This window comes from Hydractinia symbiolongicarpus, chromosome 8 (assembly GCF_029227915.1).
Source record: "Hydractinia symbiolongicarpus strain clone_291-10 chromosome 8, HSymV2.1, whole genome shotgun sequence".
NCBI classification, from domain to species: domain Eukaryota; kingdom Metazoa; phylum Cnidaria; class Hydrozoa; order Anthoathecata; family Hydractiniidae; genus Hydractinia; species Hydractinia symbiolongicarpus.
Genome location: NC_079882.1, coordinates 12,956,572 through 12,973,495, shown reverse-complemented (window position 1 = coordinate 12,973,495; position 16,924 = coordinate 12,956,572). Strand labels below are relative to the sequence as shown.

At 33.0% G+C, this 16,924-nt stretch overlaps 1 protein-coding gene across 3 annotated transcripts; it reads right to left on the bottom strand.

Moving 5' to 3' along the window:
• Positions 1 to 887: 887 nt before the first annotated feature.
• Positions 888 to 16,851, bottom strand: LOC130654062 (KH domain-containing, RNA-binding, signal transduction-associated protein 2-like). Of its 3 annotated transcripts, none has more exons than XR_008984335.1 (11): positions 16,651 to 16,850; positions 14,676 to 14,875; positions 14,317 to 14,433; positions 14,087 to 14,233; positions 10,270 to 10,474; positions 10,104 to 10,186; positions 9,927 to 9,985; positions 9,743 to 9,789; positions 6,446 to 8,293; positions 5,555 to 5,590; positions 888 to 5,025 (listed from the first exon to the last, which is right to left on the bottom strand). XR_008984335.1 is itself a non-coding variant. In XM_057456582.1 (11 exons), the coding sequence occupies exons 1-10, from the start codon at positions 16,739 to 16,741 to the stop codon at positions 5,588 to 5,590; spliced, it is 1,035 nt and encodes a 344-aa protein (XP_057312565.1). In that variant the 5' UTR covers positions 16,742 to 16,851; the 3' UTR covers positions 888 to 5,025; positions 5,555 to 5,587. The 3 variants fall into 3 exon arrangements, 2 of the variants coding, with proteins under 2 accessions (XP_057312565.1, XP_057312564.1); XM_057456582.1 differs by having other exon boundaries at positions 8,211 to 8,293; positions 16,651 to 16,851; XM_057456581.1 differs by lacking the exons at positions 888 to 5,025; positions 5,555 to 5,590 and having other exon boundaries at positions 8,252 to 9,426; positions 16,651 to 16,851.
• Between the last annotated feature and the right edge of the window lie 73 nt (positions 16,852 to 16,924).

Below are 16,924 nucleotides of genomic sequence, written 5' to 3'. Positions count from 1 at the left end.
AGTTAAGGAGACGTTCGAGTAATAGAGGTTCGAGTTATGGAGACTCTACTGTATAATGACAGTTGTTACACCAGGATATGTCGCAATCAACGGTAAATGTCGCAACGTTGCCGGTAAATGTCGCAAACCCAACGGTAAATGTCGCAACAGCAAATGTCGCACCAAAATAGATAATCAACGGTAAATGTCACACAGATGGAAATTACCATACTACTCTCAAAATGTTCTACAACATAAGTATCACTAAGGGAAGGAATTTTTTTATCACAGACTTGTGCAGTGCCGTTCGATCAACTACTGGTGTTTCAAAACAGTTAGTTTTTATCCAACACTCTCTAATCTTCTACAGCACATCTAATTTCAAGACGATCAAAACTCGCAACAGTTTGAAAGTTTAAAAGATAGTTCATTGTTTCAATACCTTTAACAATAGGAACACGCGCCGCTATTCAAAATTTATGATGCAAAACTATCACATTGAGCATTATTATGAAACGTGCAGGTGGTTTATTCTTTCTTTATCTGCTTTAGCTACCAGACATACAGACACGCGGACCTTGTCATGTCCAGTTGATTTCATTGGAACCTCTTTCGATCCTGTTTTTTCAACTGTTATATTTGAAACCATGTCATTCCATCCAGACTGAAGTTTCATGTATCATTCGTGGTCACCATGTTTACAAGGAAGTATGGGATGCTGTGATAGGAGAAATTCTTGACGCTGCTGTTGATGAAAGGAAAGACGCAAAAGAATATGACAAACGTGCGTTTGGTTTTTACAAAAACGATACCCTAGTAGTGGGACACATACCAATTGAGATTTCAAGTTTATGCTATCATTTCATCAATCAAGAACCAGGGAATAAAATAAAAGCAAAAACAACTGGTAAACGGCATCGTGAAGTTGGTCTTGTTGTACCGGCAAAGTTTATCTTCACAACAGAAAAATAAAAGATATTCACAGGTTTTAGAGAATGAACTTGAAAAGCAAAAAAAACTAAATTTCCAAAACCTTAAACCTAAGATTTAGGAAAAAAGGCGTTTGTAGAAAATTTCCTTATTTTACCGATGTATAGTCGTATTTATGAAATTTCAATATTATAATAACACCATTAATTAAAAAAGCAAAACAATAAGTTATTTATTTTTTAATGTATTTTTACTATCGCCTCCAATAAACGCCCCCTTATGAGGAAGGAGCGTCTATTAGAAGGGGGCGTTTATTCAATAAATGACTGAAAATGGGGGCGTCTATTCGAGGGGGGCGTTTAATACAAGGGGCGTTTATTCGAAGCATTACGGTAAACACTTTTTTGGTATTAAATTGCGCAAATTCCGTATTAATTCGAATTATAAAATTGGTAAAAAAAAAAACAAACAAAAAAAAAACAAGAAACGAGAAAAATATTAAGGTCTCAAAATGATTTTCTTATTCAAGTAAATCAAAAACATTTCTTCCTAAATCGCTCAGATCACTTTGTTCACTCTCATCATCGTTGTACCTAAGTGGATAAAATTTGGCGAGTATTTAATTTGGCGAATGAACAAAATGGAATATTTTGCGGGGATTTAAATTGGCGAATGATAAATTTTAAAAAATTTGGCGAGGATTTAATTTGGCGAATACAAAAAAATGTTTATTTTAGCGGGGATTTATTTTGGCGAATGACACGAAGAAATAAATTTCTATGTTTAGAAATGATTTATAAAAAATAAGAATAAACGTATATAGAAACACAAGATTTGTTATAGAGTTAAAAATTCTATTCTTCATCATCGTCAATAATCTGTATAGAAATCGTTTGTGCCCTTAAAGTAGATCACCCAAAGCTTTTTTTATACCTGTCATTTTCTTTGCTTTAAATAAATACCCACTACATTCGAGTGCTATTTTTAACGTTAACTAAAATAGAGTATAACAAAAAAAAAAAAAAAAATAAAAAAAAAATAAGGATCAATTATGGTGTATAATCTGTAACTTTTAATCTTCTTCGCACGATGAATTTATCACAATCACATTGTCACTGTCCGTTTTCGTACAAACATATGACAGTTTTGGCGCACTTTCCACGTCTTCATTTTTTTCTTCATGTTTTTCACACAACATTGCCTTTTTTACAACAGAACCTGAACACTTTTACAAATATCTTCTTGTTTTCCTTCCCTTTCTAACTGACCGAAATACTCTTTTTTTTTCTTACGCAGCAGCGATACATAACCTCTATTTATTCGTCGCAACTTCTCTTTAATGACAGAAATGTTTTCAGTTTTCTGAGAATTTGACGATTTTTGGGCACGATACAGTGACGCTATCTTCTCTTGACGTTTCTTCCGTAAGTTACGACATTCTTTGTCAAACCACGGCTTTCTTACATTTTTACCATTCTGCTTGGTTTGTGATGAGGAAATGAGTGTATTTGATGCAGAATTCGTACTTGTTGTCGTTGCAGGTAAGAAGCTTTTTTAAATTTAAGCGCAGAAGTGCATTTTACAGGCTGACTTAGTTGGTTGATTAATTTCACATTTGTTTCCATCAACCTTTCGCCGGTGAGATTAGGCCTTGACACCCAAGCCGAAGTTGGTTGAATACTGTGCCTGTTTACCACAACAACTGGTGGATTTTGATTTGCTAACGCCACGTTATACGGTACAACATACTGGACCGGAGAGTACAGTTGATACAAAGGAAGAAGTTTAGACATAAGTAACGTTGCAGCTTTTTTTCCCTTTTTATATTTTGATACAGATGCATCACCACCATCGATTAGGATTTGTTTAATATCTTTGCGTTCAAAGTTTTTTACAGGAGAGACAATTTTTTGTCGTTTATTTTGGAAAAAGAATATGCCTTGATGGTGAATTTATACGGCGGCTTTCATTACCCAACGTATATTTTCCGGGTTCCTTGCGCTTGCAATCACCATATATGTATTCATTTTTATTTGGCAACTCGCAACGTCGATTCTCAAGTCGGCCTTCACGTGTGTTTATTTTAATCTCTTCATAATTTGCTGTTCCCTTTCTTGTAACACCACTCTTTTCTTCCACACTAACGGAGCTCGACGTAAATTCAAGATCTTTGCGCTTGGGACTACTATATTTATGTTGATCTGACAACTTGCTAGAACGTCGGTTTCCCCATCGTGTTTCAACGGTATCTGTGTGTGTTTTGGTCTCCATTTCTCCATACCTAGCTGCCGGTTTCTTTGAAACTATATTTTTTTGTTTTTCCCCATCTGTTGCCGACTGTTTAGAGCTCGTTTGATCAGGATATACCAGTAAGCCACTTTCACTAAGTGAATCAAAATCGTTTGTAAACATCCATATTTGAGATACAACCCCGATCAAAAAAGCAGTGTTTTGCATTAATAACTGCTTCAGTAGGTAAAGGGAAAACGTGTATAGATTTATCGTACGAAATAGGCAAGTGTTTAGGGATAGTCCGTAACTCCACGTTAAACCTTTCTCGTTTATGACTTTGGATTTGATTCAACCCAACTTCATCAATTGCATAATATTTATTGAAGTTGTTTGACCTAGACCTGTTACTTAGATTAATTTTGCAAGTATTAAGGTTTACTCCTTTGTAATCCGAATCTAGTTCACTTGAAAAATAATTTTCATCAGAGTCGTGGTGGTAGTGGCGAGTCTGCTTCTGAAATTCTTGCTTGTATGGCGATGTATTTCTGCCACCACTATTGTTATCACACATAATTTGATAATCTGCATTTAAATTTGCCATACATGACCTAAACTCACTTTTACATATGTCATCATATCAAGAAGGTGCTGGTTTATTAGTTTTATAACGCATGATCTCATCATGCAATCTCTCAGCGTATTCTTTATCTTCGTCTCGATTTTTGTACCATGCACTATTGTTATTCCGATCGCTAAATTTGCGAAGATACTGTGTTGCAATCCTACGACGAACATCCTTATTCAGATAGCCTTCATCTTCATTTTTAAATATTTCTTTAGACCTAACCAGGCGACCGTTATAATCAACAGTGCGACTGCTATAATGAAGAGAAGTGATCTGATGTTTATCATCACAGATATTGATTGCGTCATCATCTTCGTGACTACTTGACGTTACTCTTTTTCGCATTTTTACCTCTACGAATTTTGAAGCGTCATTAAAACTTTGTTTGCTAAACTTTTCGTAATTTGAAGTGTATGAGTTCTCTCTGTGCACATCAGTCTAAACTTATATCACTTCTTGTGAGTTGCACAGAAGCTTCACTTTTTCTATGAAAGCATTCTTCGTTAAACTCGAGTCCATCATCAATTCTATCATACAAGCCGATTGCAAACGATTTTCGATTGCTGTTCTCTGAAAACATTTTCCGCTCTGTTCCTGAAATTGTTGCCAATATGCTCATCATCCTTAAATCGCTGTTGGGAATCATATACGTTTCGAAAATCACGGGAGGTGCGGCTAGTTTGGTTTGTTTCATCTCGAAAACAATCGTACATGTCATTGCGATGAGTTAATGTATATTCACAAGGGCGTTCCTCACGGACGGTAACTGTCCGGTCCAAGAATATTGTTTTTATCATATTTATAATACTTTTCGTTGTCTCTGTAATCACTCTTTTCGCCTCCGTATCACTCATTACCAGCCCTAGATCTACATTTGCCAACCTTTTCTTCATAATTCTTATACTGCCCCCACTCCTGATCTCTGTTAGAAACGTGATTGCTGTATAGTCGCTCGTTTTCATCGAACTCGGCAGGGCGACGTTCTCTTCTGTAGCGTTCTTTCGGATTACTTATGGTGATTCGAACGTTACGAAAGCTGTTTTGGTCATTGTTCGACGGAGTCATTTTTCGAGGAGGTAGATATTCATTGTCCTTACGTTTTTGAGAATTGCGTCGTTTGTCTCTGTAAGGAACATGAAAATCTCGTTGGTATGAATAACCACGAAGATTTTCTACAGAATAGTTAGGTTGCTGATATTCAGGTTTAAAACAATCAGTTCTTCGTCGATCATTCCTACACAACATACCCAGCTGACTACCTAAAACAATAAAATAACGATCAAGTTTCGTTATGAACTAAAGGATATAATAACTTTTAAAAGCTTTTAAAACAACAAAAGGGCTTTATGGTTCCAAACATTCGAATATAACCGATGTTATCTAGCTATATGCTTAATAAATATAAATTTAGATATTGCAGAGACAAATTGTTACGAAAAACATACATGCATGCAGAAACAAAGACACAGACTTTCTTTCACAAGAAAGAAACTGAATCATTATAAAAACATTTTTATCAGAATTTCTTGGAAGCACTATTTAAAAGTCCCACAACATAACAGGACACAGGACATAACAGGATCGTATTTATTCGTTGAGATCAAAACAAAGAATTCTTACAAAAAAACGACAATAACATTACAATGTCTTCCTTTCAGTCAGCTGGAAGAGATAGAAATGCTACAGTTTCGAACTACCACTGTACGCATGAAACACGAATTATGCAGGAAAAAAAATATGCTTAAGCGAGAGTAAAAATAAGAAAAGAAAACAACAGTGAGAACTAACCTTTTTAAACCACAATCAGCATTTTGTGGGTGATTACTAAATAAGTAATAAATATACAGTCATTAAAGTTTAACCAAAACCAGTCCTAAAGATAGCCAGGAAAACGGGTAGAATCGACAGTTCAAAAAGTCATAGCTATGTTTCTAACATGAATTTTATAACACTTTTGTAACAGTAATTTTCATGCAATAAATTCCAAGTTGTTTTTGTACAAAATATAAGTTTGAAAGTTTAACAGTCTTTTGAAACACATTCAAACTTTCTGCCAACGATAATTTCAGCTATTAAATGTTCAACGAAAGATATTTTTTTATACATATCATTATGGTTTATTTAGAAAAGATTTATCATATTTTCACCTACACTTAAAAATACTTTTATTGGTTAGATGAGCCATTCCCTCTTAAGTGCTTTCAAATGAGATTTTTAAAATCTATCATTTAAATAAATTAGTAACAGTCAAAATAAAAAGGCTATTCGCTGTTTCTTAAAAATCCTTTTGTATGATTTGCTGTACTTAATGTGTTCAGGGTGACCACTCGTTTAAAAAAATAAATGATAAATAATAAATTGCAGGAGTGATTTGGTTCGACAAAAACAAAAATTTTCAACAACGAAAAAGAAACGTAGTTTCCATAACCTAATGAAAAAAACGCACCTAAAAAAAAGTTATTTCCATAAACTATGTTTTAAATGATTTGCAGTAGTGTGTTGTAACGAAAGAAGTTGGCAAGGTTCTTATTATTTCAGTTAATTTTAAAGTTCAAGATGTGTTAAATCAACATTCGTTACGAACGTACCGTGGTAGTTTATAAAACGACTTTAAAAACAAAGTCGCGAGAAAAGTTTATACACAAGGTTTAGTAAAATATTTTAAGAGTTACGGCTTACCTGTTATAAAGGTAACAAACCAATATTAGCTAGCGACAATTTGGTTATAAATCTTATACCTAAACATCTAGAGGTTGTTTATTTAAACTATTTAACGCTTAAAAGGACAATGTGTAGTTTAAGTTTGAAGCACATGAAATAACCATAACAACCAAGCTACAATGATATGATATAATTACTGGTTAAGTGAATACGCCTTATTTAATAGTGAGTTTCGGAATGATTATTGTATTTGGATGTAATAATTTTCGCGATACCATTTTTGCAAATACTACAAATTCTTTTGAAAAACTGATGTTAAGAAAACGCAAATAAGCTGACTTCATTGCTTCACGAAAATTAATGCTCGCAAAAATGTGTTAAAATTTTTGTGTATCACACAAGGAAAAATGAACGTGTCCACACGTTCAATGATACAAGCAAAACAACGGCTTTAAAATGCCCTTCGGTTTTGTTTTTGTAAAAAAAAATTAAAAAAACGCGACAAATAAATTAGTATGCGCGAAAATTAATACGTTTAAAAAAACAGGGATTTCTGTACTAATGAAATAAGTCAGTCGTTTTAGATGAAACTAAGAAAATTAACACCAACACTTGTGTATTAAAACCATTTAATAGAAAAATATTGGAACAAGTCCACGAAGGGTTTAAATCTAGAAAAATAAGGAGAAATGACATGAGTACAATGACTAATAGTACTGAAAATAATTAGTTTAGATATATAACATACCATGGTTATCAAATTCATAAATAATAGCAATTAGAACTAGAGAAATATTCATTTTACAAGTTAAACCTTATTAATGTTTAGTTGTTTAAAGCAGTTTTAACTTGCAGAATGACGGTTTTAGCTTGCAGAATGACGGTTTTAGCTTGCAGAATGACGGTTTTAGCTTGCAGAATGACGGTTTTTAACTTGCAGAATGACGGTTTTAGCTTTAGTGTGTAGAAAATAAAGAATTAGTAAGGTTTAACTTATAAGTTTAGCATAAAAATTTCAATGTTAGACATAAGGTCTGCCCCGAGGATATCCACTCAACGTATACACTTTTTTCGCCTGGAAAACATTTCTGTATGAGAAAACTTAATTTAGGCTTTTAAAAAAATTTGACAGGGTTTCAAAATTTGTGACTACTCTGATCCCACCAGCAAAGATCATGTTTCCGAGCTTTCTTTGTTAAATGGATATCCCGATTTCCTGGATTTACACTTTAGGTGGTCTCTTTTTAAAATACTGTTTCAGTTTTGCAATCAAATGTTATGGACAAAGACGTTTTAGTCCATACATTTATCACACTAATTTAAAAAAGAATGCAGAACCAAATAACCACGTCAGGAAAAATTTACAAGCGAATGGAAAAATAGCAAACAAAAGTTTTATATCATTAAAATATAATTTCATTTGATCATAAACACGTAAATATATAAAATTGGAAGTATAAAAATGATTTTAGTGAAAAATATCATTCTTACGTTAGTAAAATACAATGGAGCATACATGCTAAAGAATGCAGCTACCACTCGTCAACTTTTTTACAAAACAAACATTATCTCAACATTTAAGGCATCTAGTATAAAATTTTAAAAAGCTGTAATTAGTTACTTTAATTGCACAGCAGTTATAAACTACTAGTCGACTTTACAGCTAATTATCAGCCGATTACGATTATGAGGGAACACAAACATTAAATTTACGAAGTTTATTGCACGGTTAACGCATCGATGCCGATCGGTAATGATCAGATTCCTGGGAAGGATAAGATACCTCTGAGTAAGGATCACTTCTGTACTTCTTGGGGTTGTAACCACCACCGATACTAGCTCTTTTTTCACCACGTCTTCCAGTACCTAAAAACAAAAAAAAATATAGCTATAACTGAGTCTGTTGAACGTCACACATTCGCCGCCAGCACTATGCCAACGTTAAGGCTGATTCTAAGACTGACGACTGAGAAGTTATTTCTCTCTACTTCTTAAGGGAGTCTATAAACATTAACATTTAATAGTAGTTTTATTATATATGAACGAACTACAAATTAAATCTTCCGGAACAGCATAACATGAAAAAACGTTCAGAATTATAATCCCTCACATGGCATGAGCACTCTCTGGGTTTTCAGCAAAACCGAAAAAAAAACAACACAAATATGATTACAAAACATGTATATAACTGAAAACATGTTTACATGCTCAAACACGAACATAATAATGAACAACCATCATGTATATAATAAATGAAAAAAAATAATAGTTTAGCACTTTAATATAAATGGTTAAAAAATATGGCTAATCAGTTCCACTCGATGAATGGCAAAAATATAAACTACTAACAACGTTTAAAATATTAAAGATTTGTTAAAAGGTTAAACGAAGAACAAGCTTTTGGTTTTAAGTTTTACTGTTATAACTAGGAGTTTATCATTGTTGTAGATAATTTCACAAGGAGATTTATGCAAGTTAGTTTTAAGCAGGGTGGCCACTAATATCCAAAAAGTAACATTTTAAAGTTTTCTGACCTTTAAAATACATAGCAAAAAAGCTCAGTGGCAAAGAAGTAAAAACAAGAAAATGTTTAAGTAGTTTTCCTTTTTTGCAATTTTCCAGAAATACATTTAAATCCAAGAAGTTTTCAGCAGTAGCGGCCACCCTGTAATGTTTAACCTCTTTACTACACCAACACACAATTTAAACGCTTCAAGTTAGTTCTCTTTAGTCAGAAGATTAACATGCGAAGTTTACAAAAATAAAAAAGCTACCCAACACTGTTAAACAAATATATTTCCTTCAAGTTTGTTTAATGAATACTTATCCTGCTACAGGATTAAATTTTAAGTTCCTTTCCAGGAGATCTTTAACATGATTATCGGTTAAAGTATACTTGTTTTAATAAGGGTAAGATGCCTCGTGGTAACTGCGTCTAGAGCCATGCTTTTGAGGACTTACTCTCCCTACTTTATTCGCAGACGATTCCACTCTTGAAGCTATTAAAAAATTAGAAATATAACATTGTGATTAGAAAAAAAATGATTAAGGTGTAATGAAATTAAATTTATATATTTCTTACATAACGAACAAATAAGATTGAGTAACATGTCGAAAGAAATGAAAATGAGAATATAAATGTAAAAGTGAGAGCATAATAATGAAAGAGACAGTACCACAAAGAAAGTTGCACATAATTTGATAGAAAAGTAAATGTAAACTTTAAACACATTCAATTATATGTTGTAAATCTATTGTATATAAATATTTATGTTGCCAGAGGAGCTTGTGTACAGATCACTTATTTATACTTACTACTACTTGGTGGGTACTCCTCTTGGTACTCATAATACACAGCTTCACTATAAGTAAAAAAACAGCAATGTCAGCAGTTTTTAAAACACTTCTTTGTCAGTCGTGAAAAATGGACTTATGAGGCCTCTAATTTTGATGTGACGACTGGTTTGTAAACATTTTGACTTGTAGATACGCTACTCACCCAGTTTCTGGATATCCTTCATATGCAGCTTCATAAGTTGTATCATATGCATCATAAGCCTGTAACATAATAAATAAACATAATAATTTTTATTACCAATATACATATCTTCAATAAAATTTTGTCCTACTTAAACAGTAAAATATAATATACAAGCATAAAATATTATGCACTCACGTAAGGGTCTGGAGCTGGTGCAGCATGCCGTGGTAAAGCAATATGACGAATACCTGGTCTTCCTCGTGCAATAACTCTTGGTACTAAAGTTTGAATGTAATAATATTATTGTGAACCAAATCCAAAATACTTTCTTTAAAAATGTTGCCATATGTTTGAAAAATACCTCTTCCTCTTATTGCCATTGGTTGTTGTCCATTCAAAATAATTGCACCTGGTGGAGGTATACCAACTCTTATAATAGGTGCTGGGGCGCCACGACCTCTTCCAATAACAGAAGTTGCTGCTATTCCTGACCCATCAGGATGTTTTTCATAACTGTTAAGTAATGCCATTTCTCTCATTTGTTCCTGTCTGATTTCATCATTTTCCTATCAGAGAGACTAACTGTACTTCAAATTGAAGTTTTCTGCAATAATACACAGGTTTTTTTACAAGAAAATTTTTTACAAGATAATGACCCTCAATAACCCCGGCTTCAGCATGTTAAGATCCAATTTTTGATGATCTTGATATTTACAGTTATATCACCATAGTTTCTAAACACAACAAAATCAAGTTTCTTTTTTCCAGTCAAATATATATACATCCTAACAAAGATTTTTTTCTCCAATCAAAATGTTATTTACCGCTGTTGGTAAAATATTGTAGTTACCAGTCGATAAAGCCCATGGAGAAATCCAGTTATGGAAAAGGTCAAAAAAAAGAAAGTTGTTTTAGATGTTTTGCTGACGTCAGCAGTGCATATCCTAACAAAAATAGTGAGAATTAGTTTATTCTTTGATTGTGATGTGTAGAGGTCGAAACGCTGATCAAAATAATGTATGGGATTATATGTTTTTGATGAGCGGTTAATGAGATGTAAGGGTTTAAAAATATTGCTGACTTCAGCAATGGCCCGTCAAAAACCAAAAATTTTTTTTTAGTAATTTGTACACCTCTTGCCTTTATCGTATAGATCTTGAAACACTGATAAAAAAATGTATAGGACCATGTACTTTTGACAAACGGTCATCAACCCATCTGTTCCGAAACTGATTTGGGGACGCAGGTTTGGGAAGATTACCCAAATTGGTCCCAGGTGGTCCCTAGTTACCCACGCGGGGAAATTCATTGACTTCACCACCTTGTCTCCAAGTTACTTGACCTCAAAGTTTTAAATGCACTGTAATAGCTTCATTACCTTAATATAACATATTGACGTTAAAGTAGCGTTATTTACGTCGCCCTGTAACGTCAGAAAATTTAACATTTGAGACATTAATTTTTCGGCTATATCAAAGGAAAATGAACTTATCCACTTTGCCTGTTACAAACAGACACAGTCTCCGTATTATTATAAGATATTTTCAAAGAAATCAGAGAAATAAACTTAGGAAAAAATATAGAAAAATTTCAGCCTATAATGGAGGCATTTTGCTAAGAAAATTGAGGTTCAGGTCCAAAAAAGATTTTATTATAAAAAAAACATGCATATATACACAAAGACTTTACAGGAGAACTGACAAAAATACTTACATATGTGTTTTGTAATAAAATTGTTTTTACATATCCCTTATGCAACATAGCAAAAAAAATTTTCCTTCTTTTCATGTCCAAATTTTGTCCCAAAGAAACAATGATTACATAACAGTTGCTGTCTTCATCAAACAAAACCTAACTTGGTTCGTTCATATTTTGTTCATTTTTCCAAGAGAGAATATAATTTATCACAAGGTTTAAGGGATGAAGAGACAAGCTAAATTTTAGTAGAAAAAGATCATCACAGAAAAAACAATTTTTAAGAATTTAAAAACATGCAAAAGTAGGTAAACAAAGAAAAACTTTAAGACTGTTTTGTTTTTCTATCACAAAATCACTCCCAGTACACTTATTGTGTATAATCATTTAATGTTTGGTTTTAAAGTCTAGCAAATTAAATGAAGCACCTGCTGTCTTTTCTGATGTTTTGATACAAAAATAACACAAGAAAAATAACGGTGAAAGATTATTTAATTCTGATAAAGATATTTAAAACCATCATGAAAAATTACTCTTAGACAATCACAGGGGACACAGTTTAGCATTCCCTTGCTTTGTTTATTCAAAATGTGTTTGTTTACCGCTGGAGACCTACGTCAAAGTTAGTATTTTACCGAACAGAAAGTCATAATCGACACATATCTTGAGAGCGAAAGCTCACAAATACATTGACCATTTTAAGCACAACTTCTTGTTAATCGTTTTCTCCTTTAAGCTTAACTCCAGGCTTATCAATAAAGGGAGAGAGATTGCTCTTGTTAACACAAAGACTCGCCAAATTCTGAGAGATAAGGAACTAGCTGAGCAATTTATTGAGCTGAGCAATATTATTTCATCTCACATGGTAATCAATGTTATATCTCTTTAACAATAGCTGTCGTCTGTCTGTCTGCGAAAGCCGCGTCCTGTTACCGGAAACATGAAATACGATATTTAAAGGACGGACAAACCTGTGGATTTTTCCATGGGTTAAAAACTAGTCTATATTATAATATTTGTATGTGTCTTTCTGCCATGCAAAATGGTAACCGCAGTACCGAGACCTAAAGGACAGGCGAACCTGTGGATCTATCCACGGGTTTCGCACTAGTTTCTTATTATTTAGGCGATTCCAATTTAATTAGTTGTTCTACGGGCGAAGTCGATAGTAACTTATGGTCGGTTGGCAAAATGAAAATAATTTTATCGAGAATGTATGGTCGGAACAACAACAAAAATAATAAAAAATAACAAGGGAGGAGGGCGTTACGACAACAATTTTTTCTATGTATTTTCGAATAATAATTTGTCTCACTAAAAAATATGTAACTAGTTCTCAAGGTGAAAAGATAAAAATACTTGCATGATCAAAAACTTGTTTTTAAAAGTTATGCCGCAAGAATTTTTCTTGTGTTGTTTTGAAAGTTATACAGCAAGAATTATTCTTGTGTTGTTTTAAAAGTTGTACAGAATATACTTGTATTGTTTTTAAAATATATACAGCAAGTTATGCTTGCGCTGTTTTGAAACTTACACAGCAAGTTATTCTTCTCCTACTTAAAATAATAAAACAAACAATGTTTTTTGTGCCATTTTATAGAAAAATCTAAATTTAAGTGCAAATTCTTTTTCAGACTATGGTTGTTTAGTTGAGAATATTTCAAGTCTTTCCCAGGGTTAAAATCATTTTTTTTAAATTCATAACGGAGGGGGTGTTACGACAAGCGCATTCTATCTTGGACCAAACTCTTGCTGTTGTACAGTTTAGCTAGCGTAATTTTAAACATATATACTAATCATAACGATGTAGGGTGTTACGACAATAATCTGTCTTGTTTTTCACTTGTATTATAACTATTTTAGCAAAAGTAGCTAACTTTTATTATAAATCACATAAAAATTTAAACTTCTGTTTAGCCACGCAACTTTATCGCAACAAATTACCATAAACAAAGAACCAACTTCCAGTTGCCTCACCAATGGTGGTCATAAAGAAACATTATTGATTCACCTTGTTTAGTATAATTGTAGATTGACATTCAACCAACAAAAAATAACATCATTGATATCTTCTATGCTCATTATATTTTCACGAGATGGGATGAGAAAATTTTTGTTTTTTTCATGTTTTTTTCTTTAAAATTTTTTTGCTTGATATTATTATTTTTTTGTTTTCGTGAAAATTAGGGTCGGTCGGGCCCATAAAACAACTTATTAAATTAGCCTTACAGTAAAAAATAACTAAAATATATAAAGAAGATAGAATAAAATGATAGAAAAAACATTGTGATAAAATATGCAGTCATAAACTTATTTTATTTACTAAAATTGCTCACACAGTTTAAATTATTGTAAGCTTGGGCAAGCAATTTATTGCTAGGGTGTTATTTTCTCATTGATAGGCTTGTATTTCATACATGCAACACTCGCTGTTGACAGACGCTAAACAAAAATCAAATTGTTTAAGGTGTATTCACACTTACAGGAACCATGTATTTCTTAATTTCAGCTAATGCAGCTGCCAATCGTGCATGAGCATCACTTTTGGGTGCTTCAACTTCTATAAGCACATGTAAGGGCTCCTTTAAATGCTCATATTTAGAATCATCTGAGTTTCGCAATTCTTCTTCCTGCAAAAAATATTATAAAATAAAAAATAAAAAACTTTAGTAATAACCTTTGCTCCTGAAGTTGTTGCGTACTAAAAAGTTACCTTTTCTTTGTCCCTTGTTGAACCTCTGCCAAGAACTGACATTCTTGTTTGTGTGGCAGCTTGAAGTCGCTTTAATGTGTTACCGCGTGGGCCGAGTAACTTGCCAACAAAATTAAACTACAACAGATCAAATGAAAGGACTAAAGCTTACATCATATACATTTTATTACAAGAATTCTCAACCAAAAGAAACTTAGCAATAGGAAAATTAAAAATTAATTTTGAGCATTATTTGTACATTTCCCTATATACTATATTATTCTAAAAGGCTCATAGACCTTATACAACTAATACAACTAATTTTAACTAATACTGAAGTTTAATAAATGCTTAATAAAAAAACCCCACTGAAAACGCACCTTTGGATACTCCTTGACTGGAACAACGACTTTTTCACTGAGTTTTACAATTTCCTCGGTGACAACTGCTCCTTGATATGTACGATAACGTGGTTTTTTACTAGATGGAGAATCACCATTTGGTGTGTCTTCTGTTCTTGATCCTCCAGCTGTAGTGTAATCCCTGTTTTCATCATTCTTAGCAGTTACTCGAAGAACCTCTATAAAAAATATCGTATTATAGTATTTACTCTATTAGTCCTGTATCTCTACTACTCCTGCATCTCTACTTTTTCCACCTTTCTAGTAACCTGTTTTTTGGCACAGGTTGAAAATTAACCCAACCTCTGCAATAATGCTACAAGCAGGATGCAATTTCTATCAATTCAATTCTATCAAGTAGTGTTTTTAAATGCATACAAGTTATAATTTTAATAAAAAAATGCGTTTTTCATTCATGAAACAGATTTGTCCTAAATATATCATGCTTTTTACACATCACAACTTGCTGGGTTTTTTTGGTGAAAAAAATACAAACCCAATTGCAATGCTTAAAAAAATAATGTTGCTCTCTAGTAAACTTGCCTTCACTTTCAAATTTGAATCACTAATTCTGCAGCAGGAATAGAGTAAATAAGGTAAACATCTTAAAATACAATTTTTAACACATCAATCAATTAGTATCTTTAAGAGACATAATTGGCCATAAACCTTGCATTAATACAAGTATGCCTTGTTTGCAAGATTTCTTTCCATATTGGAAATAAGTAAGGGCCTGTAACTTACATTGGGTTCTTATAAAAGAAAGATAGAGTTTGGTTATCATATGTTACGGTTGATATTGTTTCAATATGATAAAATTTGTTCCTTTTATCATAGCTCCTTTAGTATTCCCAGTCTTTTGTGTTTAACATTTTACCAACTTTTAAATAGCATGACCAATTTCATATTTTCACGAATATATTTTTAGGATTTACTTACAGTCATTGTTTACAGAAAGAAGAGAAATTTGTCTCACAAGAATTCACTGGTGCGGCAATTTCATGCTGCCATGTTTTAGTAATTTTAGGTGATCGACAATAATAGTGTGATACAGGTCCGACATCGTCCCCAGCCCACATTATCTGACTCAAACAACAGAGAAAAAACTATATTTTAAACCTCATTTTTTATTTTAATAGTTACATTAGGGGTCCTGGTGTTTGAAGCAATGTCCACTTTGCTTCCACGAAGCCATGCTTTAAGCCAGAGCAAGTTCAACATGACCTCCATCTTGTTCACTTGTTTTGTTTCGGAAATATAACATGCTGCTTTACTACAACTTGATTAAATGAAATTCCAAGACACTACAGGGGTGTCTGTTAAAGTTTCTTTTGTGGACACCTTTTTCAAAATCTCTTTGTTAATGTTGATGTGTCCAATCAACTATCAGTTTGAGTACTAGCCTCTTTTTTTCAGCGAGCTCCAATTCCCTCTGGCAGGTGGAAATAGTCTTGAACAGTTCGGAAATGAAAAATTGACAAAAACTCACAAAAATTAATTCCCATGAAAATTAATTCCTTTAGGGTACTCCTGTGGCTACTGACAGTTTACAAGATGGCAAAAAGGGGTCTTCAAACGATGTTGAATGACGCTATACTGTTTTTCTGCCCTTGGAATGAATTTATTTGCTCCTATCTGAAAATCTTGGGGGAAAATATGCCCGACCAACTAACTCATTTTTACAAGGTCTTCCGGATGCGAACATAACATATTTTTGATGGTGGCCTATGTCCTTGACCTTTTGATCTTTAACTTGAACATCATTTAGGTGGGTCACTTAAACCTTTTACTTAGCTAAAAGAATTTAACAAGACAGTAGAAAATAAAAAAGCAACATAAAACTTGTTAGCTGAATTGAAAATTTAAGTTTTCATATCAGTTCGCTGGGACGGAGAACCAGGTATATATAGTATAGGTAGTTGCTTGCGATAGCTAGCTAAATTTTATCACATACCATCCTCCAAAAGCCGAATTGAATGAACAAAGGTATTTGGATCAAGAAGATCTTTTTCCTCCAGTAGTTCTTGTAAATATGCTTCAGACATATTGTATTAAAACGTATCTATTTTCGAAATAATAGATACAGAAGAACGCACTTGAGATGTTTGGAGAGGCAGCGCGAGCAACTGACTTCGTATGCAGAAGGTGGGAATAAGGCTATTCTATTTTATGCTGGCGCATGATACTAAAACTTAAGCCGAATCTCCACGAGGAATAAAATGTAGAGG

Excerpts from the sequence above, each read along its gene's own strand:
- LOC130654062 (XM_057456581.1), bottom strand. The coding sequence starts at position 16,741 with ATGTCTGAAGCATATTTACAAGAACTACTGGAGGAAAAAGATCTTCTT. Across the intron at positions 14,876-16,650 it reads AATTCGGCTTTTGGAGGATG|AGGTTCTTCGAGTAACTGCT; the intron begins GTATGTGATAAA and ends TATTTTTTATAG. Across the intron at positions 14,234-14,316 it reads CAACAAGGGACAAAGAAAAG|GAAGAAGAATTGCGAAACTC; the intron begins GTAACTTTTTAG and ends TATTTTTTGCAG.